Source organism: Pristiophorus japonicus, chromosome 8 (genome assembly GCF_044704955.1).
Source record: "Pristiophorus japonicus isolate sPriJap1 chromosome 8, sPriJap1.hap1, whole genome shotgun sequence".
Lineage (NCBI taxonomy): Eukaryota > Metazoa > Chordata > Chondrichthyes > Pristiophoridae > Pristiophorus > Pristiophorus japonicus.
This window is the reverse complement of record NC_091984.1, coordinates 166083016-166106101: the sequence shown is the minus strand read 5'-3', so window position 1 is coordinate 166106101 and position 23086 is coordinate 166083016. Positions and strand designations below refer to the sequence as shown.

Here is a 23086-nt window from a genome sequence, read left to right as displayed (position 1 = left end):
CCCACCTCGTTCTGGACACCTAATTTGTAACCTGCGCCTGATTTTTTTAATGTGTAGAACAGGTTTTTTCAGTTCTACAAAAATCTTCACTTGCTCCATTCTAACTTAGTTTGGAGTACGTTTTCACTGTGGAAACTTTGAAATCAGGCGTCAGTGGCCGGACATGCCCCCTTTTGAAGAAAAAATTCTGTTCCAAAGTAGAACTGTTCTACCTGACTAGAACTGCAGAAAAAATGTGGAGAATTGCGATTTCTAAGATAGTCCGTTCTCCACCAGTTGCTCCTAAAAATCAGGCGCAAATCATGTGGAAACTTGGGCCCATAATGTGGAGAAATGTGAAGTTATCCTCTTTGGTAGGAAAAATAGAAAAGCAGAATATTTTTTAAATGATGAGAGATTGGAAAATGTTGATATTCAGAGGGACCTGGGTGTTCTTGTACACGAACCACTGAAATTTAACATGCAGGTATATCAAGCAATTAGGAAAGTAAATGGTATGTTATACTCAAATCCTTTTGTAATAGAGGTTAAGAGCAAAAAAAGTCTTACTGCAATTACATAGGGCCTTGGTGGGACCACACCTGGAGTACTGTGTACAGTTTTAGTCATCTTATAAGAACATAAGAAATAAGAGCAGGAGTAGGCCATTTGGCTCCTCGAGCCTGCTCTGCCATTCAATGAGATCATGGCTGATCTTCTATCTCAACTCCACTTGCCTGCACTTTCCCCATATCCCTTGATTCCCTTAATATTCAAAAATCTAGCGATCTCTGTCTTGAATATACTCAACGACTGAGCTTCCACAGCCCTCTGTGGTAGAGAATTCCAAAGATTCACCACCCTCTGAGTGAAGAAGTTTCTCCTCATCTCAGTCCTAAATGGCCGACCCCTTATTCTGAGACTGTGACCCCTGGTTCCAGACTCCCCAGCCAGGGGAAACATCCTCCCTGCATCAACCCTATCAGGCCCTGTAAGAATACACCTAAGGAAGGATATACTGGCCTTAGAGGGAGTGCAACGAAGATACATGAGACTGATGCCTGGGATGGGAGGATTGTCCTACAAGGAGAGATTGAGTGGACTAGGCCTATATACCCTAGAGTTGAGAAGAACGAGAAATGATCACATTGAAACTTATAAAATTCTTTCAGGGCTTGGGAGATGCTGCGAGGATGTTTCCCTGACTGGGAAATCCGTTATTTGCAGGTGTCCTTATTTTCAAAATGATCGTTGTATGTACAGTGAGCAAGATGAGCCAAATATCCCAGCTGTATCTCCTGCAGCATTCTTTTTTTTATCTCTCTCACCTGGGATCATGGCGAATCCTGGGGCCCTGCCAGCAGGATGTGATTCAGTTTGTTTTCTGTTTGTGGAGATTCCTCGTTCATTGCCATCGCAGGGTCCTTATCCATTGAGGGAGGGATAAGACCATACGAGCATAAGAAATAGCAGGAGTAGGCCAGTCGGCCCCTCGAGCCTGCTCTGCCATTCAACTCAATGCCACTTTCCTGCACTATCCCCATATTCCTTCATTCCCTTAATATACAAAAAGCTATCGATCTCGGTCTTGAATATACTCAAGGACTGAGCCTCCACAGCCCTCTAGGGTAAAAAATTCCAAAGATTCACCACCCTCTGAGTGAAGACGTTTCTCCTCATCTCAGTTTTAAATGGCCGACCCCTTATTCTGAGACTGTGACCCCCCGTGTTCTAGACTCCCCAGCCAGGGGAAACATCCTCCCAGCATCTCCCAAGCCTTGAAAGAATTTTATAAGTTTCCATGAGATCACCTCTCATTCTCCTAAATTCTAGGAATATAGGCCTATTTCTCCTCAATCTCTTCTCATAGATTGCCTCTACCACCGAGTCGTCAGTGCAGATTAATATGGATAATTCACTTGTGCTCTTTCCTCTGACTCTCCGAAGTGGTGCACAGGAACAGCTGAGAGTGCAAAGCTCCCAATTTTCTTTCCCTGTGGGCAAACACTTGGATTCCAACAGCTCGGGTGCAGCAGTGGTTCAGCTCACAACAGTGGCCGAGGAATTTTATGGAATCTCACTAATTTGAGAGCCACTGAATTCAACAGGAGCAGTTTGCATTAACAGTGTGGGAAAGGCATGAACCGAGCCCGAGGGTATCGCCACCGGCACCTCTCAAGCAAAGTGTGGGAGATGGCGGGTTGGGAACAGATACCACAACAGGTATCACAACAATGCCCAATGCTCTCCTCCCTCAACTAACTATCATCTTCCAAAGTTCTCTTGATTCAGGAACTGTCCCTTTAGATTGGAAAATTGTGCATGTCACTCCGCTATTTAAAAATGGTGAGTGGGAAACCAGGGAATTGTAGACCAGTTAGCCTAACATCTGTTGTTGGGAAATTGCTGGAGTCTATAATTAAGGAAAGGCTGTCTGAACACCTCGAAAATTTTCAGTTGATGAGAGAGAGCCGGCATGGGTTTGTGAAAGGTAGGTCATGCCTGACAAACCTGATTGAATTTTTTGACGAGGTGACTAAAGTAATGGATAGGGGAATGTCTGTGGATGTTATTTATATGGACTTCCATAAGGCATTTGATAAAGTCCCAAGTAAGATCCTGTTAACTAAGGGAGAAGCCCACGGAACTGAGGGCAAATTATTGACTTGGTTAGGAAATTGGCTGAGCGGCAGGAGACAGAGAGTAAGGATAATGGGTAGGTGCTCAAATTGTCAGGAGGTGGCTCGTGGTGTCCCACAGGGATCTGTGTTGGGACCTCAACTATTCACGGTATTAATTAACGATTTAGATGATGGCATAGAAAGTCATATATCCAAATTTGCTGATGACAAAGATAGGTGGCATTGTCGGCAGTGTAGATGGAAGCATAAAATTACTAAGGGATATCGACAGATTAAGTGAATGAGCAAAACTGTGGCAAATGGATTTCAATGTCGGCAAATGTGAGGTCATCCACTTTGGATCTAAAAAGGATAGAACAGGGTACTTTCTAAATGGTGAAAAGCTAAATACAGTGGGGTCCAAAGAGACTTGGGGGGTCCAGGTATATAGATCATTAAAATGTCATGAACAGGTGCAGAAAATAATCAAAAAGGCTAATGGGATGTTGGCCTTCATATGTGGAGGACTAGAATACAAAGGAGTGAAGTTATGCTGCAGCTATACAAAGCCCTGGTTAGACCACACCTGGAGCACTGTGAGCAGTTTTGGGCACCACACCTTTGGAAGGATATATTGGCCTTAGAGGGAGTGCAGTGTAGGTTTACCAGAATGATAACCGGACTTCAAGGGTTAAGTTACGAGGAGAGATTATACAAATTAGGGTTGTATTCCCTAGAATTTAGAAGATCTGATCGAAGTTTTCAGGATATTGAGGGGAACAGACAGGGTGGATAGAGAGACACTATTTCCGTTGGTTGGGGAGTCTCGGACTAGGGGGCACAGTCTAAACATTTGAGCCAGGCCTTTCAGGAGTGAAGTTAGGAAACACTTCTACACACAAGGGGTAGTAGAAGTTTGAAATTCTATTCCGCAAATAGCAATTGATGCTAGATCAATTGTTCATTTTAAATTGGAGATTGATAGCTTTGTCTTAACCAAAGGTATTAATGGATATGGGCCAAAGTCAGGTACATGAAGTTATGTGGCAGATCAGCCATGATCTCATTGAATGGTGGAGCAGGCTCGAGGAGCTGAATGGTTTCCTCCTGTTCCTATGTTCCAAATGGTCACATGACCAAACTTTCTGCCAGGGGAACCCTGGCTGATTGTCCCCCAGGGAAACCCTGGCTGATTGTCCCCCAGGGAAACCCTGGCTGATTGTCCCCCAGGGAAACCCTGGCTGATTGTCCCCCAGGGGAACCCTGGCTGATTGTCCCCCAGGGGAACCCTGGCTGATTGTCCCCCAGGGAAACCCTGGCTGATTGTCCCCCAGGGAAACCCTGGCTGATTGTCCCCCAGGGAAACCCTGGCTGATTGTCCCCCAGGGAAACCCTGGCTGATTGTCCCCCAGGGAAACCCTGGCTGATTGTCCCCCAGGGGAACCCTGGCTGATTGTCCCCCAGGGGAACCCTGGCTGATTGTCCCCCAGGGGAACCCTGGCTGATTGTCCCCCAGGGAAACCCTGGCTGATTGTCCCCCAGGGAAACCCTGGCTGATTGTCCCCCAGGGAAACCCTGGCTGATTGTCCCCCAGGGAAACCCTGGCTGATTGTCCCCCAGGGAAACCCTGGCTGATTGTCCCCCAGGGAAACCCTGGCTGATTTTCCCCCAGGGAAACCCTGGCTGATTGTCCCCCAGGGGAACCCTGGCTGATTGTCCCCCAGGGGAACCCTGGCTGATTGTCCCCCAGGGAAACCCTGGCTGATTTTTCCCAAGGGAATCCCTGGCTGATTGTCCCCCAGGGAAACCCTGGCTGATTTTCCCCCAGGGAAACCCTGGCTGATTGTCCCCCAGGGAAACCCTGGCTGATTGTCCCCCAGGGAAACCCTGGCTGATTGTCCCCCAGGGGAACCCTGGCTGATTGTCCCCCAGGGAAACCCTGGCTGATTGTCCCCCAGGGAAACCCTGGCTGATTTTCCCCCAGGGAAACCCTGGCTGATTGTCCCCCAGGGAAACCCTGGCTGATTGTCCCCCAGGGAAACCCTGGCTGATTGTCCCCCAGGGAAACCCTGGCTGATTTTTCCCAAGGGAATCCCTGGCCGATTTTCCTCCTGCTAACCCAGGAGCAGTGAGGTCACTTGGAGCACCCCCAATGCTGATGGTTGAGATCAGCTCACGTAGCAGAGGCTGGGAATGCCACATAGGACCTTCTAGTCTGCACAGCTCAGCGACACACTACCACTACCAGTTATCGGGGCGGTGTAACAGATAAGTGAATAGGGAGCCTCTCTTCACACTGCTGGACATTTTCATCGAGACTGAACAGGCGTACAGAAATCCTCACTGTATCTTCAGCTATTACTTATTTGCCACATAACAAGTGTCAGGATCCCATAAGTATCTCAGCCATGGGGGTCACAGAATACTGCAGTGCACAGTGAAACCCATGTATAACAGCCCTATATGGCTTCAGGCTATCCGTCATTCAATCATTGTAAACCAATGGATTTTACTGAGTAACACCGTTTTATTTTTTTCTCATTTTAAAGTTTGGAATTAAAACACTGCTTACCACCAGCTCGAGTCTTCTTATCTGTAAAAACACAAAACGTCGGACAATTAAACAGTGGAAATACTTTTATCAGAGTTTTCAATGCAATAAAACAGCAAGTGTGTAAAATTTTTGTACTCTGTCCACTTGAACGGTCAAAGATTCCCAAGCCGTACAACTCTCAAATCTGTCTACCCAATGCAGACTGCGCCTGGAGGAAACACGTTCATCTGTACAACACAACACCGGGAGAAGTATTACTGGGTACAAGTCTGTCACCGGAGGTAGCGGCAGAAACTGGGGAGTGATTTTTCTCATTGTGCAGGGGCAGGAACATCACCGTGTGGCACATTTTTTTTAATATGGCGGCCGAACAGAGAGGACACACTAAAGAGCATGTCTGACAGACACAATAACAATCCTGCACCACTGTTTGAGGAGGAGAGAGCTCTCCTGCTCTCAACACCCCTCCCTCAATGAATGCCACTAAAAACAGACTAACTGCTCATTCATCACAGATGAGATTCGCTGGGCTTCAGAATTATTCGACAAGCAAAAACACCCAGCTGCTCTCAGAGCCTTGCAATCTCCCTCTCACCGACCCTTGCAATCTCCCTCTCACCGACCCCTGCAATCTCTCTCTCTCTCACTGACCATTACAATCATGCTCACTAGCCCATGCAAAACCTCGCCCACCGACCCTGCCGACCTCGCCCGCCGACCTCGCCCGCCGACCCTGCCCACCGACCCTGCCCACCTCGCCCACCGACCCTGCCAACCTCGCCCACCGACCCTGCCAACCTCGCCCGCCGACCTTGCCCACCGACCCTGCCCACCGACCCTGCCAACCTCGCCCACCGACCCTGCCAACCTCGCCCACCGACCCTGCCAACCTCGCCCACCGACCCTGCCAACCTCGCCCACCGACCCTGCCAACCTCGCCCACCGACCCTGCCAACCTCGCCCACCGACCCTGCCAACCTCGCCCACCGACCCTGCCAACCTCGCCCACCGACCCTGCCAACCTCGCCCACCGACCCTGCCAACCTCGCCCACCGACCCATGCAATTACTTTCTCACTGATCCTGTGATCACGCTAACTGACCCATGCTATTTAAAAACCAGAGTCGGGAAAGGAGGGTGAAGCATTCCTAAAATCTGTACAGGAAAACATGTTTAATCAGTATTTTTCTAGCCCAATAGAGGAAAGAAACAGTGCTGGATTTAGTTCTGGGGACTGAAGTCATGTGAGTGGAGTATGTTTCAATGAGTGAACATCTGGGTAATAATGATCATAATATAATTAGGTTTAAAGTAGTTATGGAAAGGGACAAAGAAAAATCAACAGTGAAAACACCCAACTGGAAGAGAGCCAATTTCAGAGGTTTGAGAAGGGATCGAGCACAGGTGGACCAGAAACAAAGATGGCCAGGAAAACAATAAATGCGCAACGGCAGGCCTTCAAGGTGGGGATTTTTCAGGGACAAACCAAGCATCGTCCCATGGAGGAGGAAAGATGGGTCATCGAGAGCTAGAGCTCCCTGAATGACAAAGGAGACAGAGGTTAAAATGAGACAGAAAAAGGGGGTTTATGACAAATGTCGGTACAGAAGACAGTACAAAACCAAGCAGAATCAGAGTGCAGGGGGAAATTGAAAAAGGATACCAGGAACAAAGAGAGATTAGGAAAAAAAGATGAGCGAGTAGCATAAAAGGGAACCCAAAAATCTTTTATAAACATACAAAAATTAAAAGTATAGCTAAAAGAATGGTGAGGCCGATTAGGGGCAAAAAAGGAAATCTTCTTGTGGAGGCAGAGGGCAAGACTGAGGCACTGAATGAGTACTTTGCATGTCTTCACAAAAGAAAAGGATGAGGTTAATGTCACAGCAGAGGAGAAGGCAGTAGAGATATTGAATAGGATAAAAAGATAGAAAGAAGATACTAATTGGTTGGCATTCAAAACTAACAAGTCACCCCGTCCAGATGGGATACTTTACAAACAATGAAATGCTTTTAAAGTGTAGTAAAGTATTTTTGGACGTCCTGAGGTCATGAAAAGCGCTATATTTATTTTTGTCTTTATTTTTGTGGTTTTGTCGCACCTTGTATCTCTCAAGCAGTAAGTTACTTTTGAATTACAGTGACCTCTCTAGGCAAACAGGCAATTTACGCACAGCAAGCTCCCACAAACAGCAAAGTGATAATGACCAGGTAATCTGTTTTTAGGTGTAGGTTGAGGGATAAATATTGGCCAGGGGAGAACTCCCATGATCTTTTGCATCCACTTGAGATTGTCAGACTAAGCTTCAGTTCAACGTCCCATCTGAAAAAATAGCACCTCTGCCTTTGCAGCAATTCTTCAAGTACTGCACTGAACTGCCAGCCTGGATTTTGTGCTCAAGTCTCTGGAGTGGGACTTGAACCGACAATCTTTTGAGTGAAAGATCTTTAACCGGTCTGGCCTATATGTGACTCCAGTCCCGCACCAACATAATTGACTCTTAACTGCCCCCTGAAGTGGCCCAGTTAGTAACTCAGTTGTTCATGGCAACCAGGGATGGGCAATAAATGCCAGCCTTGCCTGAGACGCCCACATCCCGAGCATGAGTGTTTAAAAAATCTTCATTAACAGTTTAATGAAACAGAGAAAGAGGTGCCAAATCAGTTACAGTAAATAAAATCACCATAAAATTGCTGTATTCCCGACACAGATTCAAAGACTAACCAGGTAGATGCGCAATATTCTGTTTCTCCAGGACTGGAGCTAAACTTGAAGCCTCATTGTAGTTGACCTGGAATGAACACTTTTAAAAAAAAATCCTCCTCTCCAGACGTCACTGACAAATCTTGGTACTGCAGCAAGTGGCCACCATACATGAGCTGAGACAGCAAACGTCGCTGTGCAATTTGTCCATGGGATGCATGACACCGAATGGCAGGTGCCCCAGGTGAGGAAGCAAAAGATAGCTGAGGTCCATGCTTCTAATTGCTAGCCGGTGTATGGACATCGAGTGGAGACTCGAGCTCAGCTGTGACCCGTGGAGTTGAATAGCCGACCAAGTTCACTGACTCGGCTCGCACATGAAGGACAGTTGAGGGACAAGACACCTGGACGAAGCCATGCCCAAGGCACCAAACCCCAGCAACAGTCAGTGCCTTCAGGAGGAGGGAGGAAAACTGGGGTCGTAAAGCCCTGCGTTGTCCTATACCCTACAAAGGGGTTGTGCCAAAATTGGAGGGCGGATCTTACTGGACGTAGAACATGTGCACGGCAAGCGTACACTGGTGAGTGCAGGCACTCCCAGATCCGGGACGCTCCCACCAACACAGCTACTGGACCTCCAATTTGCTGTCCATCTGAAGCGGTCAGCTCCTGGTCAACACCCAAAGCGTGGAGGAGAGTAGAAACTGGACAAAAATATAGTTCCATCTGATCCAAAGTGAAGAAAGAAAAGCTTCCTCAAAGTGACTTTTATTCATTCTTGAGATATGGGCGCGCTGGTAAGGCCAACATTTACTGCCCATCCTGGGTTTCTCGAGAAGATGGGCCACCTTCTTGAAGCGCTGCAGTCCCGCTGTGGTGAAGGTAGTCCCACAGTGCTGTTGGGTGGGGGGTTCCAGGAGTTTGATCCAGTGACAGTGAAGGATAGATTTCCAAGTCAGAATGGTGTGTGACTTGGAGGGGAACCTGGAGGTGGTGGTATTCCCATGCACCTGCTGCCCTGGGAGTTGCTGCCAAAGAAGCCTTGGCATCCTGTAGCCACGGTGCACAAGAGATATGGTATCTTACTGCACAGAGGAGGCCAGTCGGCCCATTGCACCAGTGCCGGCTCTTTGAAAGAGCTACGAATTAATCGGACGACCCTGCTCTTTTCCATAAAGCCTCGCAAATGTTTCCTTTTCAAGGATATATCCAATTCCCTGCTGAATCTGCTTCCACCAGCTTATCAGCACCTCAGACTGGCAGCCAAGCTTCAGCCAGTGCCGCCTGCCAGCTGTAGGAGGTGCGGGAGTGGCCCTCAGAGCAACACCCAGCTTCACCATGCTCGCCCTGGCAGGGTGGCGGAGGTACTCACGGCTCAGGCAGTGGTCGTTTTAACTGGCAGCTTGCCTGTTGCAGAATATACCGTAATCTCATGGACCTAAGCCAGTTAAGGCACTTTAATTTTTTTACAAACATTACAACCACTATGCACCAGCCTGAGCGCTCTCTGCCGAAAATCGCCGCTTCTTCAACCAAAACTTATAACAGTGAAAAGCTCGAGTACTTACGGATGTCTCGAAAGTGCAGAATAAGTCTCGCCACCAGACTGAGATACTCTTCCTGTTGGAATACAGAAAGAATGACAGAAACTCAACCTGTACGCCGCTGTTTTGATGATATATATCCCGGCATTCTAATAGTTTCTTAACCATTTCTCAACAGGGGCAGTCATGTCACAAGCTGGTGCCTTTCTGAGCCTCCCTGTACTGATTCTACTCCATTCATTCTACAACTACCACAACTGCTGCCAGAGATGCACGAAAACAGGCTGTTCCAGTCCGTGTCAACATTTACTCTCCACGTAAGCAAATAGTCCTAATCACATTTACCCACTTCTTGTATCGCTTCATCCCTATTTCCTTCATCCATCTATCCAATCTAATCTTGACTGATGACCCAATCTCTGCCTTAACCATTAACTCTGGAAGTGAATGCATAGAAACATAGAAAATAGGTGCAGGAGTAGGCCATTCGGCCTTTCGAGCCTGCACCGCCATTCAACAAGATCATGGCTGATCACCCACCCCAGCCGCAAGAACCACATCCAACTCCCTCCCGAACACATCCAATGAACTGGCATCAACCAGTCTCTGCGGCAGGGAACCCCATAGGCCAACAACTCTCCCAATCCCAGCCCCAAACAGCCCACCCCCCCATCCCAAGAGCGTGGCGTGCCCCGCCCCCCCCCGGCTCCGGACCCACCCAACACCGGGAACACTCCCCCCGCACCGTCCCGTCAGAATCCTTCCCAAATGCCGAACACCCCCAGATGTCGAGCCCCCAGCACCGGCCACCCCGGAGCCACGCCCCCGCGACGCCAACCACACCACATCCACCAACCGCCATCTGCGCAGTCAACCCGTCCACCCCACTCTGAACACTCCCCGCACCGAGGCACAGAGCCCCCAGGCCCGCCCCTCCAACACACTTCGCCCCCCCTAGACCTCCGCTGCAATGTGGCCCCTCCTGTCCCCCGCCCTGGGTTTCTCCGCCCCCACCTCCACCTCCACCACTCTCCCCTCCATCCCCCGCTCCCGTCTCCCCATATCTTCCCTCTGCCTCCCCGCACAGGCCCCCATCTTGGGGGCGGTAACCTTCTGGGGCAGGGAATTTTAGCTCCCGCTGCAGAATTGGCCTTACCACCCGTCAATGGAAGCAGAGTGCAATTTCCCACACTCCACTTCCTTTGGGGGCAGTTAGCGGGGCACGACTGGATGCTCCTGTGACAGTTTGAACTGGTGCTCTCCACTCTCTCTCCTGTGACAGTGGGAACTGGTGCTCTCCACTCTCCATCCTGTGACAGTGGGAACTGGTGCGCTCCACTCTCCGTCCTGTGACAGTGGGAACTGGTGCTCGCCAATCTTTGTCCTGTGACAGTTTGAACTGGTGCTCTCCACTCTCTCTCCTGTGACAGTGGGAACTGGTGCTCTCCACTCTCCCGTCCTGTGACAGTGGGAACTGGTGCTCTCCACTCTCCCGTCCTGTGACAGTGGGAACTGGTGCTCTCCACTCTCCCGTCCTGTGACAGTTGGAACTGGTGCTCTCCACTCTCCCGTCCTGTGACAGTGGGAACTGGTGCTCTCCACTCTCCCGTCCTGTGACAGTGGGAACTGGTGCTCTCCACTCTCCCGTCCTGTGACAGTGGGAACTGGTGCTCTCCACTCTCCCGTCCTGTGACAGTGGGAACTGGTGCTCTCCACTCTCCCGTCCTGTGACAGTGGGAACTGGTGCTCTCCACTCTCCCGTCCTGTGACAGTGGAACTGGTGCTCTCCACTCTCCCGTCCTGTGACAGTGGGAACTGGTGCTCGCCACTCTCCCGTCCTGTGACAGTGGGAACTGGTGCTCGCCACTCTCCCGTCCTGTGACAGTGGGAACTGGTGCTCGCCACTCTCCCGTCCTGTGACAGTGGGAACTGGTGCTCGCCACTCTCCCGTCCTGTGACAGTGGGAACTGGTGCTCTCCACTCTCCGTCCTGTGACAGTGGGAACTGGTGCTCGCCACTCTCCTGTCCTGTGACAGTGGGAACTGGTGCTCTCCACTCTCCCGTCCTGTGACAGTGGGAACTGGTGCTCTCCACTCTCCCGTCCTGTGACAGTGGGAACTGGTGCTCTCCACTCTCCATCCTGTGACAGTGGGAACTGGTGCTCTCCACTCTCCATCCTGTGACAGTGGGAACTGGTGCTCTCCACTCTCCCATCCTGTGACAGTGGGAACTGGTGCTCGCCACTCTGCCGTCCTGTGACAGTGGGAACTGGTGCTCTCCACTCTTTGTCCTGTGACAGTTTGAACTGGTGCTCTCCACTCTCTCTCCTGTGACAGTGGGAACTGGTGCTCTCCACTCTCCCGTCCTGTGACAGTGGGAACTGGTGCTCTCCACTCTCCATCCTGTGACAGTGGGAACTGGTGCTCTCCACTCTCCATCCTGTGACAGTGGGAACTGGTGCTCTCCACTCTCTGTTAATGCCACAGCTTCACAACTCTGTACTGAACTTCTCCAGCCGGCTGTTCGAAATTTTCTGCATTTAGTCTTGGATCTATTGCCCTTTTGTTGTAGATCTCTCAACTACTGGAAGCACTGCTTCAATCTACCCTGTCCCAGCCTTTCATCATTTGAAACACTTCTATCATATTGCCCTGTAATCTCGCTTTTTCTCATGTAAAAAGCCCCAATTTTTCAAGTCTTTCCTTATATTTGCATTTCCTCACACCAGGCAGCCTGCTATTGAATCTATGTTGTATCCTCTCAAAAGTCTCAATAACCTTTCTACAGTGTGGACTCACCGTACAGTACTGCACACAGTACTCGGAGATCTTATTAAGGCTCATTAGCAGGACATCACTGAGAGGGTGCAGAACATTCTGTGGGGGTGGGGGAGGGGAACAGCCAAAAGTCGGGGTCCATGTGGGAACCATTGACATAAGGAGGAAAAGGGTTGAGGTCCTCCAATCAAAGTTTCAGGAGCTCGGGAGGGAATTAAAGAGTAGGATCTCAAAAGTAGTAATCTCTGGATTACTTCCAGTGCCACGCGCTAGTGAATATAGGAATATTCGGATAAGACAGGTTAATGTGTGGCTGGAGAAATGGTGCAGGAAGGACTACTTCAGATTCCTGGGGCATTGGGACTAGTTCTGGGGCAGGAGGAACCTCAACAGAGTTGGGACCAATATTCTTGCGGAAAAGTTAACTCGTGCTATAGGTGAGGGTTTAAACTCAGGGGGATAGGCACCAGGATGAAACATTAGAAAGGAGAAACAAGGGGACAGAAGACTGGGAGAGAGAAATAGCAGTAAAGTAAAGAATAGTTCAGAAACACAGGGGATCTGACAGGGGACGAGTGTGAGACAGTCTAAGATGGGTTGGAGTGCATGTGTGCAAATGCACATGGCTTGGTAAATAAGGTTGGTAAAGCTGCAGGCACAAGTCACCACATGGAACTGTGATATGGTGGTAATCACAGAGACCTGACCCAAAGAAGGGGAGGATTGGGAACTTAATATTCCTGGCTATTAAGGAAAGGTAGAGAAGGAGAAAGAAAAGGAGGGTGGCAGTTTTGATCAAAGCATTTATTATAGTGCTGGAGAGGGATAATGGGTGGAAGACAATCTATCTGATTAGAAATAAGAAACAACTGGACCTAGTGTGCTAATGGGTGTATACCTTTGGCCATCAAATAGTGGGAAGGAGATAGAGGAGCAAAAGAGAAAGATACAAGAACGACAGAGTGGTGATAATGGGGGACTTCAATTATTCAATTATTAAATAAAGACAGAAAATGCTGGAGACACTCAGCGGGTCAGGCAGCATCTGTGGAGAGAGAAGCAGAGTTAACGTTTCAGGTCAATGGCCTTTCGTCAGAACTGGAAAAAGTTAGCAATGTAACAGGTTTTTAAGCAAGTACAGAGGCAGGGAAAGGGGGAGGGGAGGAAAGAACAAAAGGGAAGGTCTGTGATAGGGTGGAAGGCAGGAGAGATTAAATGACAAAAGGGATGATGGTGCGAGGTGAAAGGAGACGGTAATGGGACAAGTAAAGAAACAGAAGATGGGTCCAGAGGAGGGGTAAATAGGGATAACAAAATCATCACCAACTGTTGCCATCCAAAAAAATGGGGGCAGAAGTTATGCTCTGAAATTGTTGAACTCAATGTAGAGTCCAGAAGGCTGTAAAGTGCCTAATCGAAAGATGAGGTGCTGTTCCTCGAGTTTAGTGAGCTTCATTTGAACAGTGTAGGAGACTAAGGTCAGAGAGGGAGAACATAAGAAATAGGAGCAGGAGTAGGCCACCTGGCCCCTCGAGCCTGCTCCACCATTTAATACAATCATGGCTGATCTGATCATGGACTCAGCTCCACTTCCCCGCCCCGCTCCCCATAACTCTTTATTCCCTGGGGTGGAGAATGAAAATAACAGGCGACCGGATTCTCGGGGTCACACTTGTAGACTGAACAGAGATGTTCCGCAAAGCGGTCATCCAATCAGGGTCACACAATGTAGAGGAGACCGCATCATTGGAGATATTTAATTATCCTAATATAGACTGGGATAGTAACAGTGTAAAGGGCACAGAGGGGAAGGAATTCCTTTAATGTGTATAAAAGCACTTTCTTGACCAGTGTGTTTCCAGGCCGATGAGGAAGGCGACACTGCTGGATCCAGTGTTGGGGAATGAAGTGGGGCAAGTGGAATATGTTTCACTGGGGGAGCATTTGGGGAACAGTGATCATATCATCAGGTTTTTAATAGTTATGGAAAAGGACAAGGGACAATCAAGCTTAAAAATATTTAATGGGAGGAGGGCTAAATTCAGTGAGTTGGAAAAGAATCTGGTCCCGGTGGATTGGAATCAAATATTGGGAGGCAAAATAGTAATTGAACAATGGGAGGTCTCATTAAAGTAGTAGTACTTGGTAAAATAATGGGACTAAACATGGACAAGTCCCCGGGAGCCGATGGCTTGCATCCTAGGGTCTTAAAAGAAGTGGCTGCAGAGATAGTGAACTTTTATCTTGTGCAGTAATCTTTTATGTGGCACCTTATTGAATGCCTGCATTGGCTGTAATCTACCAAAATTCCCTGGATTCTGGGGCGGTCCCAGCGGATTGGAAAACCGCAAATGTAATACCCCTATTTAAAAAAGGAGGCAGACAGAAAGCAGGAAACTATAGACCAGTTAGCCTAACATCCGTCATTGGGAAAATACTGGAGTCCATTATTAAGGAAGCAGTAGCAGGACATTTGGAAAAGCATGAATCAATCAAGCAGAGTCAACAAGGTTTTATGAAAGGGAAATCATGTTTGATAAATTTGCTGGAGTTCTTTGAGGATGTAATGAGCAAGGTGGATAAGGGTGAACCAGTGGATGTGGTGTATTTGGATTTCCAGAAGGCATTCAATAAGGTGCCACATAAAAGGTTACTGCACAAGATAAAAGTTCACGAGATTGGGGGTAATATATTAGCATGGTAGAGGATTGGCTAACAAACAGAAAACAAAGTTGGGATAAATGGTCATTTTCCAGTTGTCAAACAGTAACTAGTGGGGTGCCGCAGGAATCGGTGCTGGGGCCTCAACTATTTATAATCTATATTAATGACTTGGATGAAGGGACCAAGTGTTATGTAGCCAAGTTTGCTGATGATACAAAGATGGGTGGGAAAACAAATTGTGAGGAGAACACAAACAATCTGCAAAGGGATATAGACAGGATAAGTGAGTGAGCAAAAATTTGGCAGATGGAGTATAATGAGGGAAAATGTGAGGTTATCCACTTGGGCAGAAAAAATAGAAAGTAAATTATAATTTAAATGGAGAAAAATTACAAAATGCTGCAGTACAGAGGGACCTGGGGGTCCTTGTGCATGAAACACAAAAAGTTAGGTACAGCAAGTGATTATTGCAACGAGGTTGAGTATAAAAGCAGAGAAGTCCTGCTACAACTGTACAGGGTATTGGTGAGGCTACACCTAGAGTACTGCGTACAGTTTTGGTCTCCGTATTTAAGGAAGGATATACTTGCATTGGAGGCTGTTCAGAGAAGGTTCACTAGGTTGATTCCGGAGATGAGGGGGTTGACTTATGAAGATAGGTTGAGCAGATTGGGCCTATACACATTGGAGTTCAGAATGAGAGGTGATCTTATTGAAACATATAAGATAATGAGGGGGTTCGACAAGGTGGATGCAGAGAGGATATTTCCACTCATAGAGGAAACTAAAATTAGGGGACATAATCTTAAAATAAGGAGCCGTCCATTTAAAACTGAGATGAGGAGGAATTTCTTCTCAGAGGGTTGTAAATCTGTGGAATTCTCTGCCCCAGAGAGCTGTGGAGGCTGGGTCATTGAATATATTTAAGGCAGAGATAAGACAGGTTATTGAGCGATAAGGGAGTAAAGGGTTAAGGGGAGCGGGCAGGGAAGTGGAGCTGAGCCCATGATCAGATCAGCCATGATCTTATTGAATGGCGGAGCAGGCTCGAGGGGCCAGGTGGCCTACTCCTGGCTCCTATTTCTTATGTTCTTATAATAGATGGATCGGGTACAGAGTAGACACTTTCCCATGTGGGGAAAGGAAGGGCATCCAAAGCTTGAGCTCTCTGGATGACAAAAGTTATAGGGGCTAAAATGAGGCAGAAAAAAGTTTATGACAAATGTTAGGTTCATAATACAGTTGAGAACCAAGCTGAATATAGAAAGTGCAGAGGAGATCTAAAAAAAAGGGAATGAGAGGGGAATAGATGGAATATGAGAATAGATTAGCGGCTAACTTACAAGGGAACCCAAGAGTCTTTTATAAACCTATAAATAGTAAAGGGTACTCAAAGGAAGGTGGTCCAATTAGGGACCAAAAAGATCATCTTGTGGAGGCAGAGGGAATGGCTGAGGTACTAAATGAGTAATTTGCATCTGTCTTCACTACAGAAGCGGATTCTGCCAATGTAGCAATAAAGGAGGAGGCAGTAGCGATATTGGATGGGATAAAAATAGATAAAGAGGAAGTACTAAAAGGTTGGCAGTCCTCAAAGTAGGAATGTCACTTGGTCCGGATGGGATGCATCCGCGGTTACTGAGGGAAGTACGGGTGGAGTTGAGGAATTTCTGGTCACAATCTTCCAATCCTTCTGGGAGACAGGGGTGATGCCCGAGGACAAGGGGATTGCTAATGTTATACCTGTTCAAAAAAGGAGACAGGGATAAACCCGGGAACTACAGGCCAGTCAGCCTAACAGTCGTGGTGGGGAACTTTTAGAGACAATAATCCGAAACAAAATTAATTGGCATTTGGAAAAGTATGGGCTAATTAATGAAAGTCAGCACGAATTTGTTAAAGGCAAATCGCGTGTGACAAACTTGATCGAGTTCTTTGATGAAGAGAGTTGATGTGGATCGTGTGGTTGACATGTATACTCACTTTCAAAAGGCGTTTGACAAAGTGCCACATAATAGACTTGTAAGCAAAATTAAAGCCCGTGAGATTAAAGGGATAGTGGCAGCATGTATATGAAATTGGCCGAGGGACAGAAAGCAGAGAGTGGTGGTGAACGGTTGTTTATCAGACCGGAGGGAAGTATGCAGTGGTGTTCCCCAGGGCTCGGTGTTGGGACCACTGCTCTTGTTGATATATATTAATGACCTGGACTTGGGTATACAGGGTATAATTTCAAAGTTTGCAGATGACACGAAACTCAGAAATGTAGAACACAATTAGGAGGATAGTAACAGGCTTCAGGAAGACATAGACAGAGAAGTGTGAAGTGATACATTTTGGCAGGAAGAATGAGGAGAGGCAATATGAAGTAAATGGTTCCATTTTAACGGGGGTGCAGGAACAGAGAGACCTGGGGGAGGGGGGGTGGGGGGCACAAATATTTGAATGAGGCAGAACAAGTTGAGAAGGTTATTAAACAAGCACATGGAATACTGGTCTTTATTAGGAGAGGAATAGAGTACAAAAGCATGGAAGTTATGCTGAACCTTTATCAAACTCTGGTTTGTTAGGCCTCAGCTGGAGTAGTGTGTTCAATTCTGGGAACCGCACTTTAGGAAAGATGTCAAGGCCTTAGTGAGGATGCAGAAGAGATTTTCCACAACGTATCAGGGATGAGGGACTTCAGTTAGGTGGAGGGACTGGAGAAGCTGGGGTTGTTCTCCTTGGAGCGAAGAAGAGATCTGATAGAGGTGTTCAAAATCATGAATGGTTTTGATAGAGTAACTAAGGAGAAACTGTTTCCAGGGGCAGAAGGGTCGGTAACTAGAGGGCACAGGTTTAATGTGATTGGCAAAAGAACCAGAGGGGGCATGAGGGAGAGGGCGTAATGAAAAGTATTTGGTAGCTCACTGTGCCTCAGGGTCTGTACCCACGCCCACATCACCCCCTGTGCTATATTTCCAACCGAGCCCAGCACGGCATGGGGCCGACTGACTTACCCTGGTCTTTGCTTTCATGAACACGTGATTCTCCATATCTTTGCTAGATTTGGTGATCGGAGTCCCGGCTGACCTCATAGCCTCCTCTCTGCAACACAGAAAGAAAAACAGCCATCAGAGGTGGCTGGGCTTCCCGCACAGCGCTGAATGGGGCAGGCTGGTCTTAAGAGTCACCTCAGCAAATCCCAGAGCTTTCTCTCCAAAACCAACTGCACTGTATGCAGGAAAGGGTTTGGGTTTTCAGCTGCTATCCGCACTCCCGTCAGCTACTCTGGATGAAGTTCGCGATAATGCTCTGGTTTAAACTGAGAATCATCCATAAAAACTTAACATAAGGAATAGGAGGAGTAGTAGACCATTCGGCCCCTCGAGCCTGCTCCGTCATTCAATAAGATCATGGCTGATCTTCGACCTCAACTCCAGCATTCCGCCTGATCCCCATATCCTTCGATTCTCTTCATTTCAAAAAATCTATCTATCTCGGTCTTGAATATACTCAAAGACTGAGCCTCTATAGCCCTCTGGGGCAGAGAATTCCAAAGATTCACCACCCTCTGAGTGAAGAAGTTTCACCTCATCTCAGTATTAAATGGCTGACCCCTTATTCTGATACTGTGACCCCTGGTTCTACACTCCCCAGCCTGGGGGAAACATCCTCTCTGCATCTATCCTGTCAAGCCCTGTAAGAATTTTGTATCTTTCAATGAGATCACCTCTCATTCTTCTAAACTCTAGAGAATATCTGCCTAGTCTACTCAATCTCTCCTCATAGGACAATCCCTCCATCCCAGGAATCAGTCTGGTGAACTTTCATTGCACTCACTCAATGGCAAGGAGACCAAAACTGCACACAATACTTCAGGTGTGGTCTCACCAGGGCCCTATATAATTGCAGTAAGACTTTACTCTTATTCTCAAATCCTCTTGTAATAAAGGCCAACATATCATTTGGTTTCTTAATTACTTGCTGTACCTGCATGTTAACTTTCAGTGATTGGTGTACAAGGACACCCAGGTCCCTCTGAACACCAACATTTCCCAATCTCTCGCCATTTAAAAAATATTCTGCTTTTCTATTTTTCCTACCAAAGTGGATTAACTTCACATTTCTCCACATTATATTCCATGTGCCATGTTCTTGCCCACTCAATGACCTGTCTATATCCCCTTGAAGTCTCTTTGCATCCTCCTCACAACTTATATTCCCACCTAGCTTTATACCATCAGCAAACTTGGATATATTACATTTGATCCCCTCAGGCAAATCATGGATATAGATTGTGAATAGCTGAGGCCCAAGCACTGATCCTTGCGGTGCCCCACTAGTTACAGCCTGCCAACCCAAATATCATCCGTTTATTCCTGCCATCTGTTTTCTGTCCGTTAACTAATCCTCAATCCATGCTGGTATATTACCCCCAATCCCATGAGCCCTAATTTTGTTCAATAACCTCTTGTGTGGCACCTTATCAAATGCTTTCTGAAAATCCAACTACACATCCACTGATTCCCCCTTATCTATTCTGCTAGTTACAACCTCAAAAAACTCTAACAGATTTGTCAAACATGATTTCCCTTTCATAAATCTGTGTTGACTCTGCCCAATCCTATTATTTTCTAAGTGTCCCGTTACCGCGTCCTTAATAATAGATTCTAGCATTTTCCCTACGAATGATGTCAAGCTAACTGGTCTGTAGTTCCCCGTTTTCTCTCTCCCTCCTTTCTCAAATAGCGGTGTTACATTATCTACCTTCCAATCTGCGGGAACCGTTCTAGAATCTATGGAGTTTTGGAAGGTGACAACCAATGCATCCACTATCTCTATAGCCACCTCTTTCAAAACCCGAGGATGTAGGCCATCAGGTTCAGGGGATTCATCGGCTTTCAGTCCCATTAATTTCTCCAGTACTATTGTTTTTACTAATACCCTGTACTAATTTCTTTCAGTTCCTCAATCTCGCTAGACACTTGGTACTCCACTATTTCTGGGAGGTTTGTTTGTGTCTTCTTCCTGGAAGACAGACACAACGTATTTGTTTAATTTCTCTGCCATTTCCTTATTCCCCATTATATTTTCTCCTCTCTCAGCCTGTAGGGGACCCACATTCACTTTTGCTAATCTTTCCCTTTTTACATATCTATAGAGGCTTTTACCGTCTGTTTTTATGTCTCTTGCTAGTTTACTCTCATATTCTATTTTCCCTTTCTTTAACAATTTCTTGGTCCTCCTTTGCTGAATTCTAAAATCCTCCCAATCCTCAGGCTTATTACTCTTTTTGGCAACATTATAAGCCTCTTACTTTGATCTAATACTATCTTTAACTTCTCTTGTTAGCCAAGGTTGGATCACTTTTCCTCTGGGGTTTTTGTGTCTTAAAGGAATGTATATTTGCTGTAAATTATGTATTAATTCTTTAAATGCTATGCATTGCTTGTCTACCTTCATACCTTTTAATATAGTTTCCCAATTTACCTTAGCCAACTTGCCCCTCATACCTACGTAGTTTCGTTTGTTTAGATTTAAGACTCTAGTTTCAGATTTAACAATCACTTTCAAACTTAAGTGTAAAATTCTATCATATTATGGTTACTCTTCCCCAAGGGCCCCTTTACTACAATGTTATTAATTAACCGTCTCTCGTTGCACAATACTAGATCTAAAATAGCCTGTTCTCTAGTTGGTTCCTCAGAAAACCATCTTGTATACATTCCATGGTTTTCCCAGTCAATATGTAGATGAACGTCCCCCATGATTACTGTATTACCCTTGTTACATGCATCTCTAATTTCCTGATTTATACTGTGCCTAACATTACCACTACTGTTTGCCTACAAACAACTCCCACCAATGTTTTCTGCCCCTTGCTGTTTCTTAGCTCCACCTAAATTGATCCTACTTCTTTATTTTTCGAGCTAAGATCTTTTTTCTCTACTGTCTGTAGATTGTAAACAGTTGAGGCCCAAGCACCGATCCTTGCAGTACCCCACTAGTTACAGCCTGCCAACCCGAAAATGACCCATTTATTCCTACTCTGTTTTCTGTCCGTTAACTAGTCCTCAAATCATGCTACTATATTACCCCCTGTCCCATGAGCCCTAATTTGTCTAATGACCTCTTGTGTGGCACCTTATCAAATGCTTTTTTGAAAATCCAAAGACACTACATCCACTGGTTCCCCCTTATCTACCTTGCTAGTTACAACCCCAAAACATCTAACAGATTTGTCAAATCTGATTTCCGTTTCATAAATCTGCCAATCGTATGATGATTTTTTAAATGTCCTTTTACTATTTCCCTAATAATAAATTCTAGCATTCTCCCTATTACTGATATCACGCTAACTGGCCTATAGTTACCTGTTTTCTTTCTGTCTTCTTTCTTGAACAACAAGGTTATATTTTCTACCTTCAATTCTGAAGGGAACATTCTAAAATTTAGGGAATTCTGGAAGATGAAAACCAATGCATCCACTATCTCTGTAGCCACTTCTTTTAAAACCCAAGGATGCAGGTCATGAGGTTTTGTTGGCTTTTAGTCCCATTCATTTCTTTACTCACACTAATTTCTTTAAGTTCCTCATTTTCTCTAGATGCTTAGTTCGCCACTATTTCTGGAAATGATTTTTTGTGTCTTCTTCCGTGAAGACAGACACACACAGTATTTGTTTCATGTTTCTGTCATTTCCTTATTCCCCATTATAATTTCTCCAGTCTCCGCCTGTAAGGGACCAATGTTTACTTTCGCTAATCTCCTTTTTACCTACATATAGAAGATTTTACAATCTGTTTTTATGTCTCTTGCTAGTTTATGCTCATATTCTATTTTCTCTCCATGAATTTCTTGGTCATCCTTTGCTGAATTTTTAAATCCTCAAAATCCTTGCTTACTATTCTTTTTGGCAACATGAAAAGCCACTTCCTTTAATCTAATACTTGTCGTAAGCCACGGTTGGACCACTTTTACTATGGGGTCTTTATTCCTCACTGGAATGTATATTCAGTGCTAATTATGAATTTATTGTAAACGTTTGCATTGCTTATCTACGTCATATCTTTTAATCCAGTCTCCCAATGTACCTGAGACACCTCGCCCTCACACCCAGAGCGCCCTGTTGGACAGAGACCCCGCCCTGCTCAATACATACACGGCATGAGGGGGGAGAGTGGCGGGGTGCCTGACTTTCGGGGTGTTCCGGCTCACCGGGTATCGGGGAGACTAAGGGTGTCCGAGTGCCTGGGGTGTTTGGGTGTGGGGAGTCCGGGTGTCGGGGGGCCCGGGTGTCTGACTGTCCGGGTGTCTACGGGTGCCGGACTGGGTGATTTATGAAGCGGCCGCTCCGGTTTCCCGACCTCTCCTGCCGCCCACGCAGGAGGCCGTCCGCCGGCCGCCAGTCCCAGGAAAGCCCGCGGTCTCCCCCCGCCATGCCTGGGCCCAGCGGCGCTCCCCGGCCCCGCGCTGGGCCGTGTGTCCGAGGTCCGGGAGGCCTGCCCCTGCCCCGGCCCCGCGTCCGCCCGCCGGCCGTTCCCCGCTCCCACACTCACATCTGCGCCACCACTTTCTGCCGGAAGGCGAGGCTCCGCCAGTCGCTGTCGTTCACGTTCACATCCATGGTGCTGCCGGCCCGACTCCAGAGCAACGCGCAGCCTGACGGGCCGCCTAGTCCTCCCCCCGCCAGGGGGCGCCCGCTCGGTCCTCCCGCCGCCAGAGGACGGCCGCTCGGTCCTCCCCCCGCCAGGGGGCGCCCGCTCGGTCCTCCCGCCGCCAGGGGGCGCAGTCCCTCCATTGCTAAATTATTTTCTCACAGAGGTCACCTTTTTCCAATGAGAGGAATGGATATTATTAAAAGAACCTGCTCATTTTTGGGAACAGGAATGTTCTGAGCTCCACCAACCTGTCTATTTTTTAGTGTCAGATGTGGCTCAGTGGGTAGCACACTCGCCTCTGAGTCAGGAGTTTGTGGGTTCAAGTCCCACTCCAGGGACATGAGCACAAAAATCCAGGCTTACACTCCGGTGCAGTGCTGAGGGAGTGCCGCACTGTTGGAGGTGCCGTCTCTCGGATGAGATGTTAAACCAAGGTCCCGTCTGCCCTCAAGTGGACGTAAAAGATCCTGTGGCACTATTTCAAAGAAGAGCAGGGCAGTTATCCTCGGTGTCCTGGCCAATATCCCTCAACATCACTAAAAAACAGATTATCTGGTCATTATCACATTGCTGTTTGTGGGAGCTTGCTGTGCATAAATT

At 47.2% G+C, this 23086-nt stretch overlaps 1 protein-coding gene across 4 annotated transcripts in view; it reads right to left on the bottom strand.

Moving 5' to 3' along the window:
* med15 (mediator complex subunit 15) overlaps positions 1 to 22535 on the bottom strand; it is a 127663-nt gene extending 105128 nt beyond the window's left edge. The window contains exons 1-4 of one of the 4 annotated variants that reach the window (XM_070887508.1): positions 22385 to 22535; positions 17843 to 17930; positions 9427 to 9478; positions 5173 to 5193 (exon numbers count right to left, since the gene is read on the bottom strand). In XM_070887508.1, the coding sequence (XP_070743609.1) occupies positions 5173 to 5193; positions 9427 to 9478; positions 17843 to 17930; positions 22385 to 22452 (229 nt within the window). In that variant the 5' untranslated portion in view covers positions 22453 to 22535. The remainder of the gene's footprint in view (positions 1 to 5172; positions 5194 to 9426; positions 9479 to 17842; positions 17931 to 22384) is intronic. The other 3 variants (XM_070887506.1, XM_070887504.1, XM_070887507.1) reach the window with 3 other exon arrangements.
* Positions 22536 to 23086: the final 551 nt, after the last annotated feature.